This window comes from Apium graveolens, chromosome 1, assembly GCF_009905375.1.
Source record: "Apium graveolens cultivar Ventura chromosome 1, ASM990537v1, whole genome shotgun sequence".
NCBI classification, from domain to species: domain Eukaryota; kingdom Viridiplantae; phylum Streptophyta; class Magnoliopsida; order Apiales; family Apiaceae; genus Apium; species Apium graveolens.
In genome coordinates this window covers 195,079,412-195,106,533 of record NC_133647.1, presented here as the reverse complement: position 1 = coordinate 195,106,533, position 27,122 = coordinate 195,079,412, and the positions used below count along the sequence as shown (strand labels likewise).

Here is a 27,122-nt window from a genome sequence, read left to right as displayed (position 1 = left end):
AGAAGATTGTGAGTAAAGCTCGGAACACATAGAACATGATGCAGAATAAGACCAGATTGAAATTTGACATCACCAATATGAGTAACACCAAATGGAGTATTGCTGAACATTGAACAGGATTAGTCAGATTTTCTAAGCTAGCAGTGATATGATCAGTTGCTCCTGAGTCAATAATCCATTGACTCTTAACAGGATAGACATTTGCAGTAAAATAAGTACCTGCTAGATGAACAGTGTTAGCAGATGGCCAAGTGGATGTAGTTGCCTCGGTTTTCAAGCTGGTCTGTAACAGTTGAACCAGATTCCTAAATTGACTATCTGAAAGACCATGAGAAGATGCACTTGAAGGAGCACTCGAGCTATCAGAAATCACAGATATATCACTAGAACCAACTTAAGCTGCACTTGCTCGTTGAGTATTTCCAAACCTTGGCTTTGGCTTTGGTTTACCATAAAGTCGATGCCATGAGGGATAGCCAACAACACAAAAGCACTTATCCTTCGAATGACCAGACATCTAACAATACTCACAGATAATTGAAGAATCTGCACTTGGTTTCTTCACAGAATTACCAATATTTTGATTACCAGTTGAAGGCCTAGTTGAGAAACTCCCTCGAGAACTACTTCGAATATTGAGAGCAACATTTGCAGTATTGAAACCAGTCAAAGTATTTATATATCGTTGATTCTCCTCTTGTAAAAGCATAGCATAAAACTGGCTTAGTGTAGGTATAGGACTCATTAGTAAGATCTGACCTCGAATTGAAGCAAATCCATCACTCAATCCCATAAGAAATTACATCAATTGAATATTCAAGTCATAGACACTAAGTTTGTTATTAATCTCACATGAACACTTGTTACAATCACACTTAGGTCTAGCAGTTAAACTATCCAATTCATCAATCAGAGTTTTATACTTTGTATAGTAGGCAGTGACACTCATGGATCCTTGAGATAACTGAGCAATTTCTTTTCTCAGATTAAACAACTTAGGAAGATTGCTCTGTGCATATCTAATTGCTAACTTTTTCCAGATTAGATGAGCAGAATCCGTGTAAACAATACTGTTACGAATATCAGCAGAAACTGAGTTAAGAAACCACGATATTACCATATAATTGCAGCGATTCCAATGTCCTGCAAGTGCTGAAGATGCTGCTGGTTTAACATTGGATCCATCAACAAATCCGAGTTTCATCTTCGAGGATAAAGCAATTTCCATTGATCTACTCCATTGCGAGTAATTTTGTTCATTGAGAATGATCGTAGTTAGACTCATTCCACGATTATTAGATGACGATATATAGTAGGGATTATTGACATCAATTCCAGGTGTTGATGCCATTATTGTACGGACAAGATGAATATCACAGAAATGATATAACAACCCCTAGAATTCACATTTAACAAAATTGAAACCTGTACAACTTCAATCAGATTGTTTAATCAAGGATTTGCAAACTGTTAATAAGTGCGGAAGAATGACAGATCGTGAAGATCTGAGAACGAGCACAATGGCTCTGATACCATGTCAAACAGATTGTTGCGGAAATATAAAACTGTACATTTAGAGAAAAGAAAGAGATAGATGATTAGTTTTGTTTGTTACATTGATCTGCTTTACATTCTTCTATTATATACTATTGATTCTAACTAACTTGTATGACAACTGTATCTTGCTGTTTAGACTTGACACCTGGACACTAGGCTACATACATGACCACTGTTGCTATCACCCCCGTGTACTATTTGGTGTTGTATTGTGAAACAAGACTTCTCTTTCTTCTCAGTCTTGTGTAGCTGTATATTGTTAACAGACATGTAGTCCATTTAGTAATTAAGAAGATAAGATATTTGCACTTATGTGCTCCATTCAGTTTAGTTATGTTAATGGCGGCCTTGAGAATCATAATGAAGTTATGGATAGTACGAATATCAATTTCACATAACATAATTACTAATTCGCTTATGGAACTATGTACTTATTCAATTACACGTCAATTGACATTTATATTGCAATCATAGAATACCTTCAGACCAACTAGTAACGCATAGAATCAATCCCCGCAATGCTCTAGTATTTGGTACCCATATAATAGCAAGAATGTAAGAAAAGTATAACAAAGTTTATGATGCATAAGCAACTTATCTGAATCATTTCTCATTTCATCCAATATGAACAGAACAATGGCACTTGACAAGTTTCTGTAGTCCCTTAGAACCTTTCGTGCAGACTTCTCAGTTTCTCAGGCTTCAAACGTAACTCTTTTTCGATTTGATCAAGTTTAACCCAAAATTTTGAGTTCCCTTCGGTTATTCTTTTTTCTATTACTATATGACTTATAATTCTATACACAATATTTTACCCGTTTTTTATTCTTATGCACCACATATTTATATTATTTTTAGATAAACAGAATTGTATATATATTATAATTTTTAGATTCATACCTATAAAATTCTATTTTAGCATTAAATACAAATTTATACATACAAAATAATATTATATTAGAAAAAAATATGCGATCACAAATTATGTAAAAACACAAATCCATTAACTATAAAAAATCTAATATGCAATTACTTAATAATGTTGATTTAATATTTTGTTAAATTATCCGTCAATCGTGTTACTCATTACTTAACTAAAGTTTCGATGTAAAATATTAGTTATGTCTTTCTGAATAACATATACATGATAATGTTGAGTTTATTGTTCTAATAAGATTTGAGTTAATACAAACTACATATAATTTCAAAAGAATATTTGCAATAAACGTACAATTTTATTTATTATATATTTTAAATTATATTTATAATAAATTTCTGTAATCATTATTTAATATTAATATTTTGATCTCAACCCGTGTTTCGCACATGTTATCAACTAGTATTTTTAAAATCTGATTTATTTTTTCAGGTGGTTCAATACTGAGCAGACCTATGTTGGTGTGACAAAGGTCCAAAAAAATCTTAAGTATTAGTTACATTTTTTGTTGAAATTGAGTGTTTGACATTTTCATTTTGCGGAAAATTTGCGTGTTCTGGTTGATAGGTTGGTTTTTATGTGACGTACTCTTGAGCTATTATTATTTGGTTTTTGTAAAAATATGTTCCAACTTCTATATATTGATACTTAAGTTAACCGAAAAGTTTTATGAAAATGGATATTTTTGAAAATTTTACTCTGTTATCATTCTATATTGATACTTAAGTTAACAAAAAAATTCTATGAAAATGAACAAAAAAATTCTATGAAAATGGACATTTTTGAAAATTTTACTCTGTTATCATTCTATATGATGTGGTTAATATGATATAGGGTAATTTTAACTTAGGAAGTTTCAAAAAAAAAATTAATGTAAATTAATATAATATGTGACAACGAACTATTAAGGAATGCAGGAATGAGATAAAGAGCATCATACAAAATAAAGTAAAATAAGTGTAAACGCAAGTGAGTAAGTATTTATTAACTTTGTGCGAAAATTTATTTGCAACTGTAATTTTTTTTCCCAAATAAGTAAGATTAAGACCAGATTACAATATATATAAATAAATAAGTAGTAAGATAAATAATTCTCCTACTTGTTGTTCAACTCCTTCATCCGTTCTATTTTCTTTTACCATCCCTCTTGGCTATCCGACTTTCGGTGAAAGACTCAATCAACATCGAACTTTTTTTTTCAAATCAGGTTTTTGAGATTTCTTCCAATCCTCGTCTACTTTAATATTGACGCGACTGGCTTTTGAATAAATTGGCTTCCAAATATTTTTTGGATCGAACAATATCCCCACTTTTTGGGTCCAAAAAGATTTTTCTCATGTCTGTGAGTCAGCTTCCCAAAGCATCGTGGATGAATTTTTCAAAATTTTCACATGTATCACTCGCACCATATACATATTCCTTCTTAATTGCATCTTCGATGTGAACTATCCACTCTTTACCTAAGTCAAAGGTTTTTTCAAGAAATCTTGGCATGGGATTCGAAATTTATAATTGTGCTTATCGTTTTCATAATGATAAAACTGACCCCAGTATAATCGGGACTGATATTGGGCAAGAATGTATCCCAATCATTGACTTTATTTTGGAACCTAAATACTTCCTCACCTCCAAATATATTTCAAAAATCTCTTTGGAGAACATCATCATTGATCTGATATCCATGTACGATACGTACACCATCTTCATTCAGACTGGTCTCGACAACAAACAGTCCGTGAATAATGAGAATCGGCATGTCAGGAAGGTGTGTAATGAAGGATGAAAGAGAAACGACGAAAATAAGCACCAGTTTATACAAAATCTGATTATTCTGTATATTAAAATCAAGAAATACATAGACAATTAATTTCATTATTACATACAAATTTATCATAATTGCACACAAATTTAGTCTGTTAAATAAAAACGGTAAAATACTCAAATTAAGATTAGTAGTCCAAAATAACACCACCTACCTATGTAGCACATATGTAACACCTATGTTTTCACGGGGATACATGCCACGTGCCATATGATAGATAACATACATGCATAAATAACATATATATACATACAGGTACGATTACCATATCTCAAACAAAACCCTGAAACCCTAAATTTGCACAAAAAATCATAAAACTTTTAATCATAGAATAAAAGAAAAGCTTTCATCAATAACATATACTCTAAGCAAATTTATAAATTTTGACGAAGTAAAAAATTCAGAGAGCTTCCATCAATAACATATACCCATTATAAATGAATTATTACATATTAACTTAACATGAACAATCCATCCATGAACAATCAATAATAATTATGATAAACAATCAGGGGTGTTACACATACTGTCTTCTTCAACATGTTATGAAGGATAAAGGAGAAAAGTAAATCTTCTTCGACTTATCCTACAAGGATTTCTTCGGCGGCAGTTGGGAAGTAAGTAATGTGAACTATTATTTAAATTCAAAATTAAATCTTATTTACGACGGAAGAGGTGAGATAAAATCGACAGAGCTAACGGCTATTTATAAAATAATTTTTCTTGGGTAACAAGCAAGTAATTATATTTACATTTTTTTAAAATAAGGCTTAAGAGGGAATGATCGCATAGATGATAGTCCAGGCTTAACAGGGTACTCCTCCTCGTGTATTTTTTGGTATTTTATTATGAGATGGTTAGTTTTGATAACGAGGCGATGGCGGCATCTGGGTTTATGTATGGAGTTAGTGAGGAAGGGAAGGTTGAGGTTGATTATATTTACGAGAACCGAATTTTTTTAAAATTTCAGAATTGAAACGGACCCAAATTAATTAAGATCCAAGTCGGAACTGAAATTTTAGGTGCGGTTTGATTCTCGATTCCGAACCGAGAAATGCTCTCTCCTAGGAGTGATGGTTGGTTTTGATGAGGGATGAAAGTGAGGACAGGATTATGGATGCAATTGCGTTAGGGTTTGAACAAGGAGTTTTATTTTTACGTAGATTATTAGTCAGAGTAAGTTCGATTATACATTGTCGAGTAAGGAGGTTTTGCAGGATGCAGAGTTTGATTATTCAATCGGGAAGTTTTAAATCACAAACACCGAGAAATTCATTTAACGTTACTATCTATGCATAAAATAACTCAAAATTGAGTTGTCAAAGGAATAAAAATATCTACTGATTAATAATCCACACAAAATACCCTCGCATAGATAATAAGAGCAAGGTAGGTTGAAAGAGCTTGCGAGCTTTTGAAGCACTTGGTAGAAATATACTCCCTCCGTCCCAATTTATCCGTCTTGTTTGACTTTTTGCGGTTAAATTGGCCCAACATTGACTAAAAATTGCACATATTACATTATCGAAAATATTTATAAAAATTATATCATTAGAAAGTATGTTCAATCTACTTCTATATATATTTTTCAGTTTTTCAAAATAATGAAATAATGTGTTTATATTTATGGTCAAAGTTGAGTCAATTTGACCATCAAAAGTAGACAGATAAATTGAGACGAAAGAGTACTAAATTATCCTTGTAAGTTACAGAAAAAGTCACCACCATTATACCATCATCTTCCAGATAAATGGAAAGTGAAACCTTTTGAAACTAATCACGGTCACGGATCTATATCACATACCATTGGTCCAGCTGACAACTTCAGTCATAACCCTTGAGCTTTCCAACATTTCGACTATATCTGTTTAACTTGAATTCTGACTTAATATATCCTACATAGCACTCCCTCCATCCCACCCAGTCTTAAATACAGGTTGTGCAAGGACAAGTGAAGGAAAAAAAAAGGAAACACGTACAATTAGTAGGACTTGTTAATACTAACAAAAGAGATTACCATTTTAGAATGGGTTAATTGCATTGTGCAAACCTTTGGTACCTATAGTTGCATATTTGCAATTCACACCCAGGATATTTTAGGGCGCTGCATATTGCACCCAGTTGACCAACTTCCGTTAAAATTCAACGTTATCTCCTTAATAGAAGGGTCAATTTTTGTCTTTTTGTCTTTTTGTACCCCCTTTGTAAATGAATAGTTGTTCATCTGAGAGCAATGAGAGGCCGATTGAGATGTGTTTTGGATGCTGATCATGTAACTCTTCAAAAATCGACGAAGGAAGCCGGTTGTAGTGATAAAAGTCATATTCTTGTCGATTATGGTCTTCCCGATGGCAAAGAGGACCCTAACTACGAAGGTCAATAATTTTCTCTATGTTGTTCTTGTTTAAACCATGCATGTGTTTGTCTACGTAGTTATACAAGTGATATAATTAATTTATTGCATGCGATATATCCCAAACCAAAGTAGATGTTTATTTTGTGGTCCCTTCATGTTTTTCTATTATGTGGTAGTTGCATGTGATAATTCTTGTTAAACAGTGTTTGTATTGTAATTTGTTGGAATGGGTTGTGTTATATAATTTGCAGTGTATAATCCTTACTTCTCAATAAAACTTCGATATGGTAGCAAATTCAATTATGACTTCACCTCATATTCTGGTGGGAAAATAGCATTTTGATATGTGTTCAGTGAAAAAAATTAGACTTAACTGAAATGGAAGGCATGTATTGTGAAATTGGATTGAATAGTTTAGACATGGATTTCTGGTACACTTGTGATGAGTTAAATGTGTCAGTTGATGGCATTATTCCTCTTGAGACTAATAAAGACCTGGAACATATAATTCAACTGGTGGAGTCTGATTATAATTTGGTAAGGTTATATGCAACCCCTAATGGTCCATGCTCTGAGGATGAAAATATGATGGATTTCTCCTTCACTCAAATGGTTGTTGATGATAGAATTAAAATGGTAATCATAGTTAAAGTAGAAGGCAATTTGAATGAATTATTAGAAGATGCTTTAAAAAATATAGAAGAGGAGGTTAAAGATGTATATGCTTCCAGCTTTCATAGAGACAGCTCCAATTTGGAATCAAGTGATGCTGCCACCACCAAATCCCCCTTACAGGACAATAACAAGAGGAAGATACTCTATATTGAAGGGTGTGTTCAAGAACACAGAAGTTACACCTGTGATAATTGATGAAGGTAATGGCGATAACAATCCAGGGAAAAAAAAGGTTGAGAGATGGAAGGGCAAAAAACTTGTTGATCATGAGAGTCCAGTGAAGAAAAGGTATAATGAGAAGCAGAAACAGGGGTGACTGATATGGTTCAGATGAAGGGTGCATCAAAGGTTTAAAATAAAGAACAAGGTAAGGAGGAGTTGCATCCAACAACAGATGAAGACCTGTTTGAGTCTGTTATTCATGAGAGTCACAAGATTGATGATACTAACAAAGAGCAAGGTCATTTTCAAGATGATTGTGGTAAGGATGAATGTGAAGCTATTATTAATGAAGGTAAGGGTGTAACCAATGAAGGTGATGATGTTCTCGGTAAAGGTGATGGAGTTGTAAATGAAGGTGGAGATGGAAATTATGAGAGTGAATATGAAGAAAGTGAGTATGATAGTAGTGAGGAAAGGATAGCCATTTCATCCCGTGATGAGCAAGACATAAAGTATCCAGAATTTAATGAAGTGTCTGACATGAAAGAGCGTAAGCTTGAATTACGAATGTTGTATAGTAGTGGGAAGATTTTTAGGGAGGCTGTGAGAAAGCATGCAATCGCACAACATAGAGGAATTAGACTGAAGAAAAACCTCTCTGACAAAATAAAGTGGATATGTGTAGATGGGTGCCAATGGAAGTGTTACGGTATTAAACAACAAAGATCAACTAATATCCAGATTAGGACTTTGTACAATAAGCACATATGTAACCCTGCTTGGGTTCAGAAGCAGGTCAATTCTACTTGGATAGCAAGAGCTTATAAATTAAGTGAGGATGAACCATATTTGGCCAACAGCAGCATTTCATGCTAAGGTGGTGAATGACTTACAATGCCACATTTCAGAGACTATGGCTTATAGAGGTTTGAGAAAATCAAAAGAAGCAATCATTGGAAAATATGAAGATGAATTCAAAAAGTTATATCACTATGCTAATGAGGTGAAGAAGGTCATGCCAACTTCCACTGTCAAGTTGATGACAGAAGCAGCAGAGATGGGTGTTGATGGCAGAAGATTTTTAAGACTGTATATGTGTTTGGGGCCTTTAAAAGAAGAATTTCTTCATGAGTGTAGACTTTTAATTGGTCTAGATGGATGTCACCTAAGTGGTCCCTTTGGAGGCATATTACTTACTGCAGTAGGGACATATCCAAATGAAGGGATGTATCTCATTGCCCGGGCAGAAGTTGAAGCAGAGAATACATCAAGTTGGAATTGGTTCTTGAGGCTGTTGAAGGCAGATTTGATGATAGAAAATACTGGAACTTACACTTTCATCTCAAATTAGCCAAAGGCACAACTTACTTTGAAGTTTATGTCAAAGTTATTTATCTTTATATGTTCACTTCTTTACACAATAATTTGTTCAATTATAGGGTCTTGTAAATGCTCTTGAAAGGCATTTCCAAGAATCTGATCATAGATTCTGGGTAATGCACTTATACAACAACATGAAGAGTTTATGCAAGGGACTTGACATTTCAAAGACAATGCGATTAGCGGCAAGGTCAACCACATATTACTTCTTCAACATGAACATGGAATCCATCAAAAAGATTTTTTACTACTTATCTATAATTAGGTGAACTTAATGCAGCATGAAGTTTTTTCTAACTTTTTACATAATAATGGCAGATGAGCAAGACCTGTTTTGATTGATTAGAAGACAAGCCTGGGTCCCAATGGTCTAGGTCTGATTTTAGAGATGTTTGTAAATCAGATGTCTTTGTCAATAATAATTGTGAGAGTTTCAATAATGTAATCAAAAAATTTAGAGATCATGGGATTGTTACAATGTTCAAGAATATCCACAAGACATGTATGCATATGATACAACAAAGGAAAACATCCATGGAGAAGAAGAATACCAAGTTATGTACTAAGGCCTTAAAGAAGATAAATTTGTAAGTTTCACCTCATTTAATTTGAAAGTCAATTTCTTAATAATTTTCTTTGCAAAATGATATTACTTTTCCTTAAAAAGTTGTATAACATATAATATTGTCACTTAGGGCAATTAAACTGGCTGCTAAAGCAAGTCTAGTTTGGAATGGTGGAGATAAGTATCATGTTACCATATCGGCAGGAGGGCATGAGGTTGTGGTACATTTGAAGGAGAGAAGTTGTGCTTGTAGGAAATGACAGTTGACTGGAATACCTTGCTTCCATGCTATGGCCTGCATACATTTCCATAAATTGGACCCTAAGGACTTCATTCATCCATGCTATAGCAAAAAGACATACATGCATGTTTATAACCACATTTAAGAGCCAATAAGTGGAGAGCCTTATTGGGAAGTAATTGAAGCTGAGGAACCATTGGCTCCATTGAAGAGAACATCACCTGGTAGGCCAAAAAAGGTTAGGGAGAAAAAAAATGATGGTCTTCCAGCTAGAGAAAATAATCCAACTATGCTTAAAAGACAAGGAACAAGTCTAAGGTGCTCACACTATGGCCAGTGGGAGCACAATGTGAGGAGTTGTCCAAGAAATGTGTAATTTCTTAATTTGACATTTCTCATTCATAAGAATTAAATAATAAATTGGTTGATATTTGCTTTGCAAAAAGCTGAAGAAGAACATGGTGAAAAAGCATTGAAGTGGCAACCTACAATTCCAAGGTGTTCATATTACAAACAGGAAGGCCATAACTTGAGGTCTTGCACCTCTAGGGTGAGTAACCTCTACATTTTGCTCCTTGATGTTGAGTTTTATTTTTTTATAACTCTTGTCAATGTATGTGTAGAAAGTTGATCTTAAAATCAAGAACAAAGAAAAGAATGCAAAAGACCAAAGAGTATTCAAGGAGAAATTGTCCAATTTGCAGAAAGCTCAAACAGAAATGTGTGCTAAAGCATCAGCACCAAAGAGGACCGATGACAATACCAAGAATACCAACTCTCTGAGTCATGGAGGAATAGTGAGGCCCTTTAAACCACCAGCACATGCAGGATCATCAGGGGTGGAATGTGTAGACAGAGATGGTGATCAGTTCACAACACTAAAACAGCTGCCATCTGCACTAGTGAAGAAGAAAACTATGTTGGGAAAAAGGAAAAAGAAAGCTGCTTAAGTGAGATTATATCTGTGTGTGCCAAACTATTTTTGTGAATTTATGGTGACTTTCTATGGGAACATTGATATAATGTTATGTTGTCTTATTTTATGGTAAACTTATTTTGGTAATGATGCTCATGTATAAGTGAATTATGTTTATGACAATTTGGAACTGATTCGTAGATCACTTTTGGATCAAGTATGTAATTTATCCCATATGTGTTCTGTTTTTGGTTTGCTCAAGTTAAAGTACAACTTGCAAATAACATCATCAAATGCACATCAAACACAACAACAAGATTTTATTACAATCTACCAAGTGCAGATACATTAAATGCAACAACATCCAACTACACTTGAATTAAACTAAACTTAATGCAATAACCACCAACTATATTAAATGCAACAACTAAAGAAAATATGTGATTACAAGTGAATTATTACACCTCTTCTACAACTTCTATCTTGCAAATCCAGTAGAGTAAGATTGATATCCATGTTACAACCAACAAAGTTAGTGTTGCGTTGCTACTTGATTTTTCATCTTCAATCATTCTTTGCCCATCAACTTCATTCGAACAAACCACGCTCCTCCTAACTTAAGCTTCACTTTGAAGGCTTTCAAGATAATTAATCATGCGTAAAAGCTCAGGGACGATGATTTTTGCACGCTCACACAACGGTGCATCCAATCATCGAAAATGACGACATCGATCGCACGATATAAAACGTCGACCAACATTTAAGTCCGTCCAAGCCGTTTTGACGATAATTCATGCTTCATATACACACCTTTCACTCATTTTTATTTAACAAATTGGTTCTATGGGCATATACATATAACATACAGCTTAGGCCTTAGCTTATATAAGGGAGGGAGAAGGATATGACCGTTGCCCAATTTACCAATTTTTTGGACAATCTAACCCTTCTCTTTTTCCAAATTAACGACACAATTTAACGGAACACTGACGGAAGGGTGCAATATGCAGCGCCGTAACATGTCCTGGGTGCGAAATGCAAATTATAGGTACCAAACTGACAATGGTACAAATCAAAGGGTTACACATTGCAATTAACCCTTTTGGAATATGTTAGGAAAAAGGTGGCACATTCTGACGTTGTTGGATGATGGTTGTGGCGAGGTGCCTTGGACTAAGAAATTCAATCTTGCAAGTGGTCTTTAGGTGCTCATGAATGCATATTTTCTGACTACACAAAACAGAAAGAGATTAAAGTACGCTAGTTGTTGATGAATGAAAGACAACATACGTCAACATTCTAGATACGAAAGTCATTAGTCATCAAGTTCAGAAATTGCAAATTTTCCCAGCATCCTGGTTTCCACCCCTGAGGCTGATTCTAAACTAGTCCTCTGAACTGCAGCTTCCGTATAGTTGAAGTATTGCAAACTTTTAAAGTTGCCGTTATATCAGTATTTTACACAATTAGTATACTAGATTAGTTCCCGGGCAGATGCTCAAAGATAGAAAGTCACAGATCAGTAAATAGTTCATACGACGAAGCTCATAGATAGAAAGTATGGTTATATCAGATTCATATATTATCACAACATTAATAAATTTTAAGTACACTCCACGTTTATCTGTAATCAAGGCAGTTCCTTGAATTTTATTCCCACGCGCAATTATTGCATATGATATCAAGTATTGTTACATAATAAACATAAGGATCAATCATAGAAATTGAACCAAATGTAGGCATATCAGAAATCACAAGCCAACCAAATGAAACCATACGAAGTCTGAATTATTAAGTAGGCACGCTGTGAAGAACAACAGTCTCGACAGTGAGACCAGGCCCGAAACCAAACAGAACACCCCAATCAAGTCCTTCGCCAGTAGTTTTCTTTCCATCCTTAACCGAAGCCTTTCTCATTTCATCCATTATGAACAGAACACTAGCACTTGACAAGTTTCCATAGTCCCTTAGAACCTGTCTTGTAGACTTCAGTTTTTCAGGCTTCAAGCTTAACTCTTTTTGGATTTGATCGAGTATAGCTGGGCCTCCAGGATGTGCAATCCAAAATATCGAGTTCCAGTCAGTTATACCCAAGGGTTTGAATGCCTCAACTAAGCTCTTCCGAATGTTCTTTGAAATCAGCCCGGGAACATCTTTAAGAAGATGAAAAGTAAGCCCCATCTTCCGAAGATGACCATTTATAGCACCATCACTGTCCGGAAGGATGGTCTGAGCTGCAGAAACAATCTCGAACAAAGGTTTCTCCACTCCAATAACCGGGTCTGAGCCCACTATCACCGCAACAGCTCCATCGCCAAACAAGGCCTGGCCTATTAAACTATCAGGATGATTTTCGTTAGGACCCCGAAATGTCATGATAGTGAGCTCAGAGCAAACGATAAGCACACGAGCACCTTTGTTGTTCTCAGCCATGTCTTTGGCAAGACGAAGAACCGTGCCACCAGCAAAACAACCTTGTTGGTACAACATGGAGCGCTTGACGGATGGACTGAGCTCGAGAAGCTTGGCAAGGCGAAAGTCCGCACCAGGCAAATCAGCACTGCTAGTGGTGCAAAAGATAAGGTGGGTGATTTTCGACTTTGGCAGCCCCCATTCTTTTATGGCCCTTGTAGCTGCTTCTTTTCCTAGCTTTGGCACTTCATTAACCACAATCTCTTGCCTAGCATCAAGTGATGGTGCCATGTAATCGCACAACTCTGGATTATTTTTCAGAAACTCCTCAGTTAAGTGCATATAACGAGTATTGATCATCGATTTGTCACCTGAAAAGTATTTTTGCAAGTTCAGAACATCTATACCAGTACTACAAGACCTTGTGCAATAGAAATTAAATATCAAACCTGCAGGTTCCTTCGATAGAAACATCATAAAGTAAAAATTTGTCGAAAGAAAAGAAAGGTACTACATATTACATTTGCATGTTCATAAGATATAATGATTTCTCCGCATACAAGTTAAAAAACTTACAAATGCGCTTAAATTTTTCTTTTAGCTTCGTTTTATCTTCGTTATTGGTGACACGAAAATAATAATCTGGATACGTGCTCTGATCGATACAGTTAGGTGGCGTAGCTGTTCCGATAGCCAGCACAGTTGCCGGACCTTCAGCCAGTTGGGCCTTTCGGAAGTCATTAACGGTCACCATTTTTAGGTCGAAATTTTTAGTGAGAAGACAATGTTGTATGGTACTGGAAAGCTTGGTTGTGTTTGTTGTGTTGCTACTGGTAAGTATTTATAAGCGTTGGTGATAAATGGTAGCCTAGAGTACTAATACGCTGGGTTGTTACATGACCTACGAGTTAGGTAAATTGTTGTATTGTATGGCTGTACTTTCCAACTTAAGATCAAAAATCACACGTTTTCGTAATATATCGATTGATGTAATTCTGTTTTTCTCCTCCACGTAAAGATTTTTTGGTTAAAAAAAAAAGATAAATAAAGACAAGTAATACTCCTAATCCAAATGATGGTTCGATAAAAAATGGGTTAAATATCAAGTAGGTCACTAACTGTGTCCAAATATATCAAGTGAGTCACCGGTTACAAAACTGACTCAAATAAGTCACTCATTTAAAAATTTATATCAAAAATATCACTCTATCGTTAGTCAAAATTTTTAAAAATATTATATATTGAGTTTCCCACATTTTTTGTTAATGATATTACATCCAAATGAAAGGTTACGAGTTCTACTATTTTAGGTAATATTGTTAGATTTTTAAAATTTTATCAACTATTTATTTTTAATTTTTTGATTGTATTATATGATTTAAATAAAAATAAATAATAAATAAATTTTTAAAAATTTAAAAATATTATCTAAAATACTATAACTCAGTATCTTTCATTTGGATGTAATGTTATTCATAAAAAATGTGTCAAACTCAATATATAATATTTTTAAGAATTTCGACTAACGATAGAGTGATATTTTTATACAAATTTTTAAATGAGTGATTCATTTGAGTCAGTTTTGTAACCAGTAACTCACTTGATACATTTGGACGCAGTAAGTGACATAATTGATATTTAACCCGATAAAAAATTGTTCTTATTTTGAGGCATTTGTTCCTCCCATATCAATTGATGAAACTAATAGTTAAAATATCGAGTTAGATATAACACTTATATGAAGGTTAATCGTGATGCTAGAAGTTTTATAACTGATGATGTTATTGTTAAACCATTTAAATTAAGAAATTTAGATATTTTGTGTGATAAGCGATCTGAAAATAATATACCTATATATTTAATTTGCTTTTTTTTTTGTTTTACAATCAGATCTAGTTGACAGTTCGTTGATTTGTATTGACTGGATTCTAAAATTTTAATGAATCATTAGCTTGTTCGTCAGAAAAGGGTATACTGTTATTTTAGTCGAATATTTTAACTAAAACCGTTTGGAGGATAGTCTTGTAGATTATACTAAAATTTCTTACATTTTTTTCTCCTACCAACCAAAAGATGTAAAAAGAAAAATTGAACGCATTCTTAGTTGATCAGCATCAATATACTATATATGTAAGTTAATCTTAATATTTTCTCATTATACTCTACGCAAAGAAATTTGTTATTGACTTTGAAAGCATTAGTACAAGTTTAAATTCCTCATGAACATACTGGTTATGGCAATTTTGTTTATACACAATTTTTCATTGTTTAGCCTCCTTATTGTTTGCTTGAATTTCTTCGTTGTAGTTGTTATAAGACCTTGACGTTACTACAACTAATTATGACATGTTTATGACGAAATAAAAAAATTCAATATTTTTGAAATATTAATAGATAAAGTGTGCCATTATCCAAACTTTAAGTCTTAGCTATGGCAGACCTATTTTGAAATTTCGCACATGTCCCGGAAATATTTTGGACACTTCTGCAGAAACATTCTGCAATAATAGTCATAGTATCAGCATCTGCAAACCAAGTTACATCTACATGTAAGTCTCATGAGTTACACTGAAGTCTAAATTTTCACTCTTACGAGTAAATGATCAGTTTAATTATTTCAATTCTGTATTACTGTTGATCCTTCTATATATTTCCTGTTAACTCTTACCAATTTTCAGTCATGGATGATATAGTTATGTCATAATGTAGTCGTCTAGTGTACTACCCTGTATGTTTATTTATAATCAACTGAGTTCCCTGATTTAATTTATTCCAACACACATAGCTCATCAAATCACCAGTTTTGTTACATAGTAAACACACAATTCAATCACAGAAACAAACCAAATGTAGTATCACAAATCACAGCGAAACCAAATGAAACCGCATGGGGTCTTAATTAAGTAGGCACGCTGTGAAGAACAACAGTCTCGACAGTGAGACCAGGCCCAAAGCCAAACAGAACACCCCAATCAAGTCCTTCTCCAGTAGTTTTCTTGCCATCCTTGGCCGAAGCCTTTCTCATTTCATCCAATATGAACAGTACACAAGCACTGGATAAGTTTCCATAGTCCCTTAGAACCTGTCTTGTAGACTTCAGTTTCTCGGCCTTTAAGCTTAATTCTGCTTCAATTTGATCTAGAATAGCTGGTCCCCCGGGATGTGCAATCCAAAAAATCGAGTTCCAGTCATTTATACCCAAGGGTTTAAATGCCTCAACTAAACTCTTCCTAATGTTCTTTGAAATCAGCCCGGGAACATCTTTAAGAAGGTGAAAAGTAAGCCCAACCTCCCGAAGATGACCATCGATAGCACCATCACTATCAGGAACAATGGTTTGGGCTGCAGAAACAATCTCAAACAATGGTTTCTCAATTCCAATGACAGGGTCTGATCCCACTATTACTGCACCAGCTCCATCTCCAAACAAGGCTTGGCCTACCAGACTATCAAGATGAGTATCGTTAGGCCCCCGAAATGTAACAACAGTGATCTCAGAGCAAACGACAAGCACACGAGCACCTCTGTTGTTCTCAGCCAAGTCTTTTGCAAGACGAAGAACCGTGCCACCTGCAAAGCAACCTTGTTGGTACATCATGAAGCGCTTGACTGAAGGACGCAGCCCGAGAAGCTTGGTGAGGCGAAAGTCTGCACCAGGCATATCAACACCACTAGTGGTGCAAAAGATAAGGTGGGTGATTTTGGACTTTGGCTGGCCCCATTCTTTTATAGCCCTTGTAGCTGCTTCTTTTCCTAGCTTTGGCACTTCATTAACAGCAATGTCTTGCCTAGCATCAAGAGATGGTGCCATGTACTCGCAGATTTCTGGATTTTCCTTTAGCAGTTCTTCAGTTAAGTGCATGTAACGAGTATTGATCATCGATTTGTCACCTAAAAAGTTCATTTCAAGCTATAATTATTTGCAAGTTCATAACATTTAAGTTGTTAATATCTATCATATCTCAATTTGTCAAGAGAGGAAAGCAACAAAAATGTTGTACATAATAATTGTTATGTTATTTGCATGCTCCTCTAAGAAACTAAAGCTAGTCACTCACCTCCAGAACATAATAACCCTAACATAACTGTCTGTAAACTCAAGTAAACTGCCTATTTTGATCCGAAACACGATTTGTTCAATCAATAAAAAAAATTGTGCTTACGATTACATGACCATGAAATCGACTCCTAAGTCCGAAGACTTCTTTTTTATTATTGTTTAACGCCTCGAACCCTCGACATATTGTAAATAGAGCTAGGAAAATATCTTGACCAAAAGGTCTTGGGTAGTCCTAAGACTTTCTTAGCTCCGTAGTGTACATAAAAAAACACAAAAATATGCAATTTATTAGTTTATTAAGATACATTTTGTTTATGATTATGTCTCTGTCAGAGCATGTCGTTTAAATACGATTTACCTTGGTTCATGTGGCTATTACGTTAGTTCGTAGGGTTTACTCAGTATACACCCAAAGGGTAGCGATTGCGGGTTACCTACGATTAAGAAAAATGATTCGAAAAACTTACACATGCGCTTAAATTTTTCTTTGAGATCCGTTCTATGTTCGCTATTAGTGACACGAAAATAATAATCTGCATACGTGCTTTGATCGACACAATTAGGAGGCGTAGCAGTTCCGATTGCCAACACCGTGGCCGGACCTTCAGCCTGCTGTGCCTTTCGGAACTCATTGACAGTCACCATTTTTAGCCTGAGATTGTTTTGATGGTAGACAATATTGTATGACAGTGGAAAGCTTAGATGTGTTGAATGTATGTTACAGACTTGCGGTTACAGAATATTTATAAGCATTCATGATGTTTTGATGTTGCATGGTAGCTGGAAGGCGCACGTGACTAACCCCCTTTCAAATAACAATCTTTGTGGTTGGCACCTGACCTTATAGTTTGGCAAATTGTAATAAACCTATACTTGCCATTTTAAGATCAAACATTTCATGTTTTCCTGATAGATCAATCTAAGGTTATAAAACTTTGGGAATTGATTTTACTCTGTGTTTTCAAAATTCGAGTAATCGATTAATTTTTCGAGTATTGGTTTTTCAACGTCAGAGTATTCAAGTCGAGTACCCGCAGTTCATGCAGTTGACCTCCAATTTTTCAAGTACTCGTCGGAGTTATTTTTCCAATTTTTTCGGGAAAATAAGATGTGAAATAGCAACAAACAAAATTTATTTTTGTACCCAAGTTGTTATAATTTGAAATTTATGCATGTTCATTTGTAATCAAGGCAGTTCCTTGGATAAATTTATTTTCATACACAATCAAAGCTTGTGATAGAATAATATTAGAGCTCACAAGTGAACCAGATAAAACTACATGAGGTCTTAAACAAGCACACTCTGAAGAACAACAGTCTCAATAGTGAGACCAGACCCAAAACCAAACAAAACACCCCAATCAAGTCCTTCTCCAGCAGTTCTCTTGCCATCCTTAAGTGAAGCCTTTCTCATTTCATCTAATATGAACAAAACACAAGCACTGACATTAGGGCTGTAAAAGGATCCGGGTAGAACCGGACACCTGCGGCTCAAGTATTGTATCGTTTTACTTTTAGTGTTTCCAGATTTGGGTCCGGGATCATATTTTTCGGATACAAACTGATCCCGGGTATATGAGAACTAGATTCAAACCGAATATGAGCCGGTAACGTATTTTCATTTTCTAACCGAGTAGTTTATGATCCACCGGATACGAGTCAGATATGATCCACTAATATTAAGCATCATTTTTATTTAAATTATTCAAATTATTATTGGTATAAAATAAATATAATACTATAAAAATAATAACCATAAAAGTCAAACTTTATAAAAAATTAAAATTTATATAAGGTATTCGGGTATATGAGACATGGATCATATTTGGATATCCGGGTAGAATCATTGTATTGAAAATAATATGAGACATAATTTGAGCGGGTATATGAGTGCTCATATCCAGGATCATATTTTATCCGAGCTTAATTTTGCCGCCAGATTTGGATCGTTTATAAAACGGATACGAGACATGTATCATATTTTCGAGTCGGATATAAGCCGAGATACTGGATATTCCGGATTAGTTTACAGCCCTACTTGACATGTTTCCATAGTTCCTCAGAACCTGTCTTGTAAACTCAAGTTTTTCGGGAATCAAGCCTGACTCTGTTTCGACATGATCAAGTATAGCCTGTCCGCCCGAATGTGCAATCCAAAAAACTGATTTCCAATCTGTTACAATGGTTTCTCAACTCCAACAACAGGGTCTGAGCCCACTATTACCGCACCAGCTCCATCACCAAACAATGCCTGGCTTACCAGACTATGAAGATGAGTATCGCTAGGCCCCCGAAAATTAATGACCATGATCTCAGAGCAAACGACAAGCACACGAGCACCTTTGTGTTCTCAGCTAGGTCTTTTGCCAGACGAAGAACTGTGCTACCAGCAAAACAACCTTGTTGGCACATCATGTAGCGCTTGACTGAAAGAGATAGCTCAGTCTCTTCTGTCACATTATTGATCATTTCTTCAGCATTTCTTCTGTCAAGTGCATGTACCGAGTATTGATCATTGATTTTTCACCTGAAAAGTTATTTCAGATATCAAAAGCCAAATCAGGTTTCTTGAAATTTCATGCAAAACATGAACTTTTTATTAAGATATAATGATTTCTTTGCAAACGGTTCATAACAAGAGTTATTTAAAAACTTGCAAAAGAGTTTATGATTAGTCTTACTAATGTAAACTTTAGAATTAACAAACCTATTGCTACAAAAAAACTTATTGCTGAAATAAGTTATATAATAAGTACTTTTACTTGTTACAATGGAATACCATTAACCAAATACATTATGTAATTTTTACTTTATTTAACTAATAAACTCGTATTAGTTGCAAAAAGTCTACAATTATTGTTAAATCCCTAAAAAAAACTAGGTATAGATATAATTGATATTGATGTGAAGTAACGACAACATTTATTTATTGTATATTATTGTAATTAGTTAATATGTTATTTTTTATTTTTGCGGTATTTACGATTGTGCAGGTTTTAAATAAAAAATTTTGGCATTTATTTTTAAATGAAAAGAATTGGATCACAAGTTGTGATACATTATCATGAGTCAACAAAATCGTGATAAATCAAACGAGAAATATTTTATATAGGGAAATCTGACCAAGCACGTGATCACGAATATTGTTCTTTTATCTCTTATCCTCTTATCACATATCTCTTTTATCTTTTTTCTTCTTTCTCTAGGGGTTTTTTATTCCCTTTATAAACATTATTTTGATATTCAATAAAACATTTAAGTTTGACTCGATTCTTGGTATGTCTTTTTCTTTTTCTTATGGTGATCCCTGTCATATTCAGTTAATCCCTTTCTAAAATGCGGATGTACCTTGTTAATAATTTACAATATCATGTATGCGCAAGTATTTTTACGTGAACTATATAACTATAGTTGTGAGTTCATATCATTATGATTCATATAATTTTGAGAGTTCATTTTATTTGACGATACGCTGATTATTATGTTTAACCGATAAATTTGTTTTTTAGATCTTTTATAAGAGATATTTTAAATAATTTTTTACTTGATTTGTTTCTAATTTTTTTATTTAAGTGATATGATTGGTGTTTGTATAATTATTTTTCTTAGTTTCATAAATTAATGTTTTTGTGTTCGACCCGTACTTAATCCGTACTCACCGGCAATTTATTACTTATTTCTTTTTCCCAACAATTAACTATTGCTCTTTTCTGAGCGCGATGAGATAATTATGAGCTTATCTCTTGTCGTCCCAGGTTCTTGTTTCGATTCTCGCTCATCCCGAGATTTGTTAGAACAGATGTTCAATACTCAATTGTAAGGCATATAAGTCAAATTAGTCAAAAAAAACTATTGTCTCTTTCCTTGAATGATAGTAATATTATTGAAGTATAAATTATAGGCATATCATTTCTTAAATAAAATGTTCAAATTTTTTTTTAATTAGACTAAAATTGAGAATTTTAATCATCATGTTTTATTTATTGTATTTTCGTTCCATACAATATTGTTGCATTCTAATTTTCCTGAGTCAATTATATTTTGGTGACCCGTATTTTTAAAAAATATGGTCGTAATTTTCTAATGCTCAGGTTAAATAATAAAAAATATTTTTACAAAAGTCATATAATCATAACTCATAAGTATATTTGGAAATTGCCCAAAATTACAATTAAGTCCCAATTAAATAAAAACAAAAATAAATTAACCACCTACTCAAATAAATAAATGGAATAAACACAAGAGCGAGAACTGAAATTTCAACAGCTGATTTGTATTCTTTTCTTGTTTTTGTAGAAACTCAAACGTGTTTACTTTTCTCTACGCGTATCACACCTCTTTTCTTCTTTCTTTCCTCATTATACACACACTTTTTGTATCTATCTACTCCATTTCTCAGCTCTTTCTTCTCCCCCAATTTTACTTGCTCTTTTCTTCAAGATTTTTCAAGATTTTGTGTTTTTAATTGGTGTTTTGAAATACCCAGATGGGGTTTTGTGATTCTTGGTTTGTTTGATCTTGAATTGTGTGTAAAGATCTGATTTTTTGTATGTATAGGTGGTGAGAAGTGGAGATTGGTTGTGGGGTCCAGTGTTTAAGTCCTTTTTGGGTGAAATCTTGGTGCTTTGGATAAGATTGAGGTGAGTTTTCTATTTCTAGTACTATTTTGTGTGTGTCATTGTGTGTGTATTTTGGGCCCCAGTGTAATTTGCTTGTTTTTAGACAATTTGTGTTTGTTTAGTTACTATTGTTTAGTTGGGTTAAAAGGGTGTTTGATGAATTTGGGTTTTTAGTTTTGGGAGAAAAAGTTTGATGATTTATTGTATGGTGTTTGAGTTGAAATGGGGGTTTTTTGTTTGGTTATTTGTGTGGTTTAGTGATTTGATGATGTTGGTTTTTATCAGGTTGAATTGGTGCAGTGTGGCATTGTTGTTTCGTGGCGTATTGTCCAGTTGTTTTAAGCATTAAGATGTTGGTAGGTATGCATTATTGATCCGGGGTTTGGTTTTTTAGTTTAGTTTGCGTGCCATTGTATATTTTGAGGTATGGCTGGAATTGATGTTTCGAAATATGCACATAGTCCTGTTCACAAGGCTGTTATAGCTAAAGATTATGGTGGTTTAAGGAAAATAGTTGCAGGGCTTCCACGGCTTTGTAATCCAGCTGACATTCATAGTGAATTAGTGTCACTAGCTGAAGAAGCAAAGGCTGATGCCATATCTGCTGTGATTGATCGTCGTGATGTTCCTAACCGTGAAACCGCTCTACATTTGGCTGTTAAGTTTGGTGATGAGACGTCTACGGAGATGCTTATGCTTGCTGGTGCAGATTGGAGCTTGCAAAATGATCAAGGGTGGAGTGCACTCCAGGAAGCAATATGTAACAGAGAGGAAGGGGTTGCAAGGATTATAGTTCGGCACTACCAGCCAATAGCTTGGGCAAAATGGTGTAGAAGGTTGCCTCGGTTGGTTGCGACAATGAGAAGGATGAGAGATTTCTACATGGAAATTACATTTCAGTTTGAGAGTTCTGTTATCCCATTCATATCAAGAATTGCCCCTTCTGATACTTACAAAATCTGGAAAAGGGGTGCAAACTTGAGGGCTGACATGACTTTGGCTGGTTTTGATGGTTTTAAGATTCAGCGGTCTGATCAGAGTGTTCTATTCCTTGGTGATGGTTCTGAAGATGGGAAAGTCCCTTCAGGCTCACTTTGCATGATATCGCATAAGGATAAAGAAGTGATGAATGCTTTAGATGGTGCTGGTGCTCCCGCAACTGAAGCTGAGGTGAAAGAAGAAGTGGCAGCGATGTCTCAAACAAATATATTTAGGCCTGGAATTGATGTGACTGAGGCAGTTCTTTTGCCGCAGATGACATGGAGGCGGCAGGAGAAAACAGAAATGGTGGGACCTTGGAAAGCCAAAGTATATGATATGCAAAATGTGGTAGTAAGCATAAAGTCAAGGTCGGTTCCAGGTGCAATGACAGATGATGAGCTTTTCTCTTCTTGTAATGAAAATGGAAGCGAGAGTGAGGAGCTTGATGGTATCCTGACAGAGGAGGAAAGAAGGCAACTAGAAGTTGCACTTAAAATGGACCATACAGATTTAAACAATGAAAGCAATGATGGGTTAAGAATTCGGAATGGTTGTGAGGAAAGGGAGATTGTTATTCAGGGCGGAAGCCCTTACAGAAATGGCGAGACAAAGCATGAAAAAAAAGGGTGGTTTGATGGGTGGAGGAAACGGGAGACTAAACATGAAGGATATAAGAAAAAGGTTATTCCGCCTAGAGGTTCTCTCTGTGTGGAAGATAAGGTCAGTGATCTTCTTGGGGATTCTCCATCTGAAACACAAAGTAAGCCGGGAAGGCATTCCATGGATATTGGTTCTAAAGATGATGAACTTCGGAAAATTAAGGATTCCAAGGCATCTTCCTCGACAACTTCTGGGAGTGGAAATCGGCGCAAGGATGCAGGCAAAGAAAATGAGTATAAAAAAGGATTGAAGCCTATTCTCTGGCTTTCTCCAAGCTTCCCGTTAAGAACTGAAGAACTGCTGCCGTTGCTTGACATTTTGGCAAACAAAGTCAAAGCTATCCGGCGCTTAAGGGAACTGCTCACAACAAAACTTCCTATGGGAACTTTCCCAGTAAAGGTGAGTTTTATAATTATTTAAGTTCCAAAATTCCTGCCCTGTTTTCTGCTGTATATAAGATATAACAATTTATTCCTTTCTATGATTTTTTTATCCTTTATACTTTGCATGGATTATATACTTTGTAGTCAAATCATCTGATATATGGCTGTGGTATTCGTAGTACACAAGTTTTATCACATTTAGTATCAATGAAAGACATGTTACATCGAAACTTTTCCCTTTGGACGTATTAAAGAACTTGAGAAATAAAATGATAATTGGGAGAAAATTTGTCTTTGATAAGTTGAAATTTCATGTAGGGCACCACAATGTGACTTGTAAATGATTTGAGAATTTTAAATAACACCACACCTTGGGAACTGGTCATGGAAAATATTGTGCGGTTGATACTAGTTAAGAAATAGTCTTTTACTTTAGTATTTTGTTTATTGAGTAGAATAATCTTGTTTATATGTTGTAGGTCTATTAGGATTGGGGTTCAAGCTTTGTAATATATATAGATTATTATGAGGTTTGTATTATTGTTGAAATTTTGTTTTGTAAGAGGATTCTCTTGCAAGTTCTCTCAAAATGCTTACATTACTCATTGGTTAACTTATAGGATTCATTGATCACTAGTTAGTACTAACTTGCTTTTTATCACTTTACTGGAAAATGTTTAGGCAATTTATTGTACGAATAAAAGTTCTTAATAGGTACAAAATTGAACCTATCATGGCTGCCATTATTTGACAGCAAATCAATTTGGAACGGAGAAGTGTGCTTGTGTCAATATTTGACCAGGCAGACTGATGTGAAATTTAAACTAGGTTTCTAGTACCTAATTGGTCACTGAACTTGGGTAAATAGTTTAAATTACTACAAAAATCTTTCGCGTATGAACGATTTATTTAGGTACTTAGTTTTATAAACTTTTAGGTGCTTCAAAAGTTTAGTTTGGGTAGCATGTTAGGAGGAATCAGTATCTGTACTTTAAGTTTATAAACTTGGGTCTTCTTGGTACCTAAATACAGAGTAAGACTCATATTTTCCGGAGACATAATTAATTATCATAGAGACTTCAAAGCATATACTAAATGTTACACTATGTATATTTCTATAAGTTTCGGAACGATGGAGCTCTAAAGAAAAAAAAACAAATCTCTGTGTAGATCTTTAAAAATTCACATGAACATTTTCTGGAGAAGATATTAATATCTTAATATATGATTGAATTACAGTTCACATAGACATGAATATAGAATAGTAATGTACTAGCTTAAATTTCACAATTGCATAGGTCTGAAGAGGAGCATTCACCGAATGATTATATCTTCCGGTGAGTGGTGACTTAAGTAGTTTGCTTTATTATTTAATGATTAAAAAACCGTTCAAATAGACATGAATGTAGGATAGTACAGTATTATCTTAAATCTCACAGTTGCACGGGTCGGAAGATGAGTATTCATTGAATGATTATATATGCTGGTGATTTTGGTAGTTTGGTTGAAGTATTGTAAGAAAATATTCTGTATATAGTGACTCAATTGCAAAATGGTTTTGACTTTTTGAGTTCAATGATAGAATGACATATATATGATGTGTGAAATTTTTGTCTGGTTTGGTTATAAACTTATATTACGCAGAGCTAAAATTCGTTCAATTATTAGTTTTTTAGTTTTCTACAAAGATGGAAGTGCAAGATAGTACCAATTTCAGTGATTTGATAACTTAGCCATTCAACTCCATCATTCTCACAGTATTGGGTGTTGTTGATGGAGGGCAAGGAAGGAATCTAATTTTATGAAGCAGGAGAATGTTTTTAACACCCTGATTAAGGGGTTACCTCCTATCGTGTCTTCACTCTTTCCTTAAGTATATGATTGCTCGAATAAATTAGTAGAGTAACCTTTGGTTGATCGAAGTTCAGAATATACTACAGTTAAAGTTTTGACGAACACTTCAACTTCTTACCTCAAACTTTTTACGTTCATAGATTTATTATTATAATGGTCCTGTGGAAAATAGATTTGTTTGCGAAGGACTTTGATATGGATGAGTTAATATTTCTTTCTATAAGACTATAACTATGTTTAGTTAATAACCTGAAAGTAGCTGGAACAATCACTCCAGAAGTCAATGATTTAAGTAATGTACACGTCTAAAAGCAGGGATGAAAGCAAGAAAAACAGAATTTGTGTGCGCATTTGTGTGAGAGTGAGCGAGATAGTATTGCGACACCTTAGGTTTCTAGAATGTAGGAGTTCATTATACAACACAAGCTATGCCTTGTGTGTTATATTTATTTGGTCCCTTGTTTGTAATCATGTTGGTAGTTTGGAGCACTCTACCGCAATTTTGCTACATTTCCGCTGCAGTTTACTGTTATGATTATACTGACAAGCGTTATATGGTTCAGGTTGCTATACCGGTTATTCCCACCATCAGGGTGCTGGTCACTTTTACAAAGTTTGAGGAGTTAGAACCACTGGATGAGTTCTCAACTCCACCGTCAAGTCCTACAGGAAGCCAAGATGATTCAGTATTAAATCAGTCCTCAAACTCATCATGGTTTCAGTGGATAAAAGCCCCATACCAACGATCAAGTCCTTCCAGCAGTGGCAGAATAGAAAACGTCCAAGATCCGTTTGTAATTCCTCCCAATTACACGTGGATTACAGCTGAAGCAAAGAAAAAGAAGATGCAAGAGAAGAATAAATCAAAGAAAGGTAAAAGTCAAAAATCAAAACCAGTAGTACAACACGAAACTTGATAGGAGGTATTTATTTGTGCAAAATGTTTAATTTCCATTGAAAGTTATGCATCCTTGTAAGATGGAACTGGGAAATCATTGTGGGGGGTATAAAGGTCGGTGAAACAATTCTTGTTCTTAAATTCTTGTTATGAATACGGATCAGACGTTTAGCTTTTGCTTGCTCTGTGCAGTTTATACAATTACTTTTCGTTTACTATCAGCTTCCTTCTTTTTGTCCAAATCATCTCCTGTTGGCTGTTAAAAAATTTGATCTTAAAAAAATCAGATTTTTCCATCATAAGAGCGATCCAATGGTGGTGGTGCTAATGTATACATTAAATTCAAATGTCATTTTAGTATCCTATACATATTTTAGTCGGTGTTCTAAAAATCGGCCACCCGGATGAATACTAGGGTGAGTACTTGAAAATCGGAGATGAATCGATTTGGATTTAAGTGAGTAGTCAACCTGTTACCCGAATGCTGAAAAACAGTATTCGAAAAATTGGCCAATTACTCGGATGTTGGAGGCGTAATTGAGTAGATCCGATTTCCAAATTTTACAACCTTTTCAGCATAATCATTCGTCATGCTCGTAGAGACACTCCGTATCGATCATATTCTTAGATATTAATAAAATCTG

General features: G+C 34.6%; 3 protein-coding genes and 1 pseudogene across 3 annotated transcripts; 1 reads left to right on the top strand and 3 right to left on the bottom strand.

Annotated features, from left to right (window-relative positions):
* Positions 1-12,159: 12,159 nt before the first annotated feature.
* On the bottom strand, positions 12,160-13,850 carry LOC141675295 (chalcone synthase 1-like). The gene is made up of 2 exons (XM_074482016.1): positions 13,600-13,850; positions 12,160-13,394 (listed from the first exon to the last, which is right to left on the bottom strand). The coding sequence occupies exons 1-2, from the start codon at positions 13,775-13,777 to the stop codon at positions 12,403-12,405; spliced, it is 1,170 nt and encodes a 389-aa protein (XP_074338117.1). The 5' UTR covers positions 13,778-13,850; the 3' UTR covers positions 12,160-12,402.
* Positions 13,851-15,781: 1,931 nt separating this feature from the next.
* LOC141675287 (chalcone synthase 1) lies at positions 15,782-17,801 on the bottom strand. Its single transcript, XM_074482005.1, has 2 exons — positions 17,551-17,801; positions 15,782-16,914 (listed from the first exon to the last, which is right to left on the bottom strand). Exons 1-2 carry the CDS (start codon positions 17,726-17,728, stop codon positions 15,923-15,925), a joined length of 1,170 nt encoding a protein of 389 aa, XP_074338106.1. The 5' UTR covers positions 17,729-17,801; the 3' UTR covers positions 15,782-15,922.
* Positions 17,802-18,371: 570 nt separating this feature from the next.
* Positions 18,372-19,498, bottom strand: LOC141714619 (chalcone synthase 1-like; annotated as a pseudogene).
* A 1,846-nt stretch (positions 19,499-21,344) lies between these two features.
* On the top strand, positions 21,345-26,699 carry LOC141675279 (uncharacterized). Its single transcript, XM_074481993.1, has 3 exons — positions 21,345-21,723; positions 21,988-23,742; positions 26,144-26,699. Exons 2-3 carry the CDS (start codon positions 22,129-22,131, stop codon positions 26,495-26,497), a joined length of 1,968 nt encoding a protein of 655 aa, XP_074338094.1. The 5' UTR covers positions 21,345-21,723; positions 21,988-22,128; the 3' UTR covers positions 26,498-26,699.
* Positions 26,700-27,122: the final 423 nt, after the last annotated feature.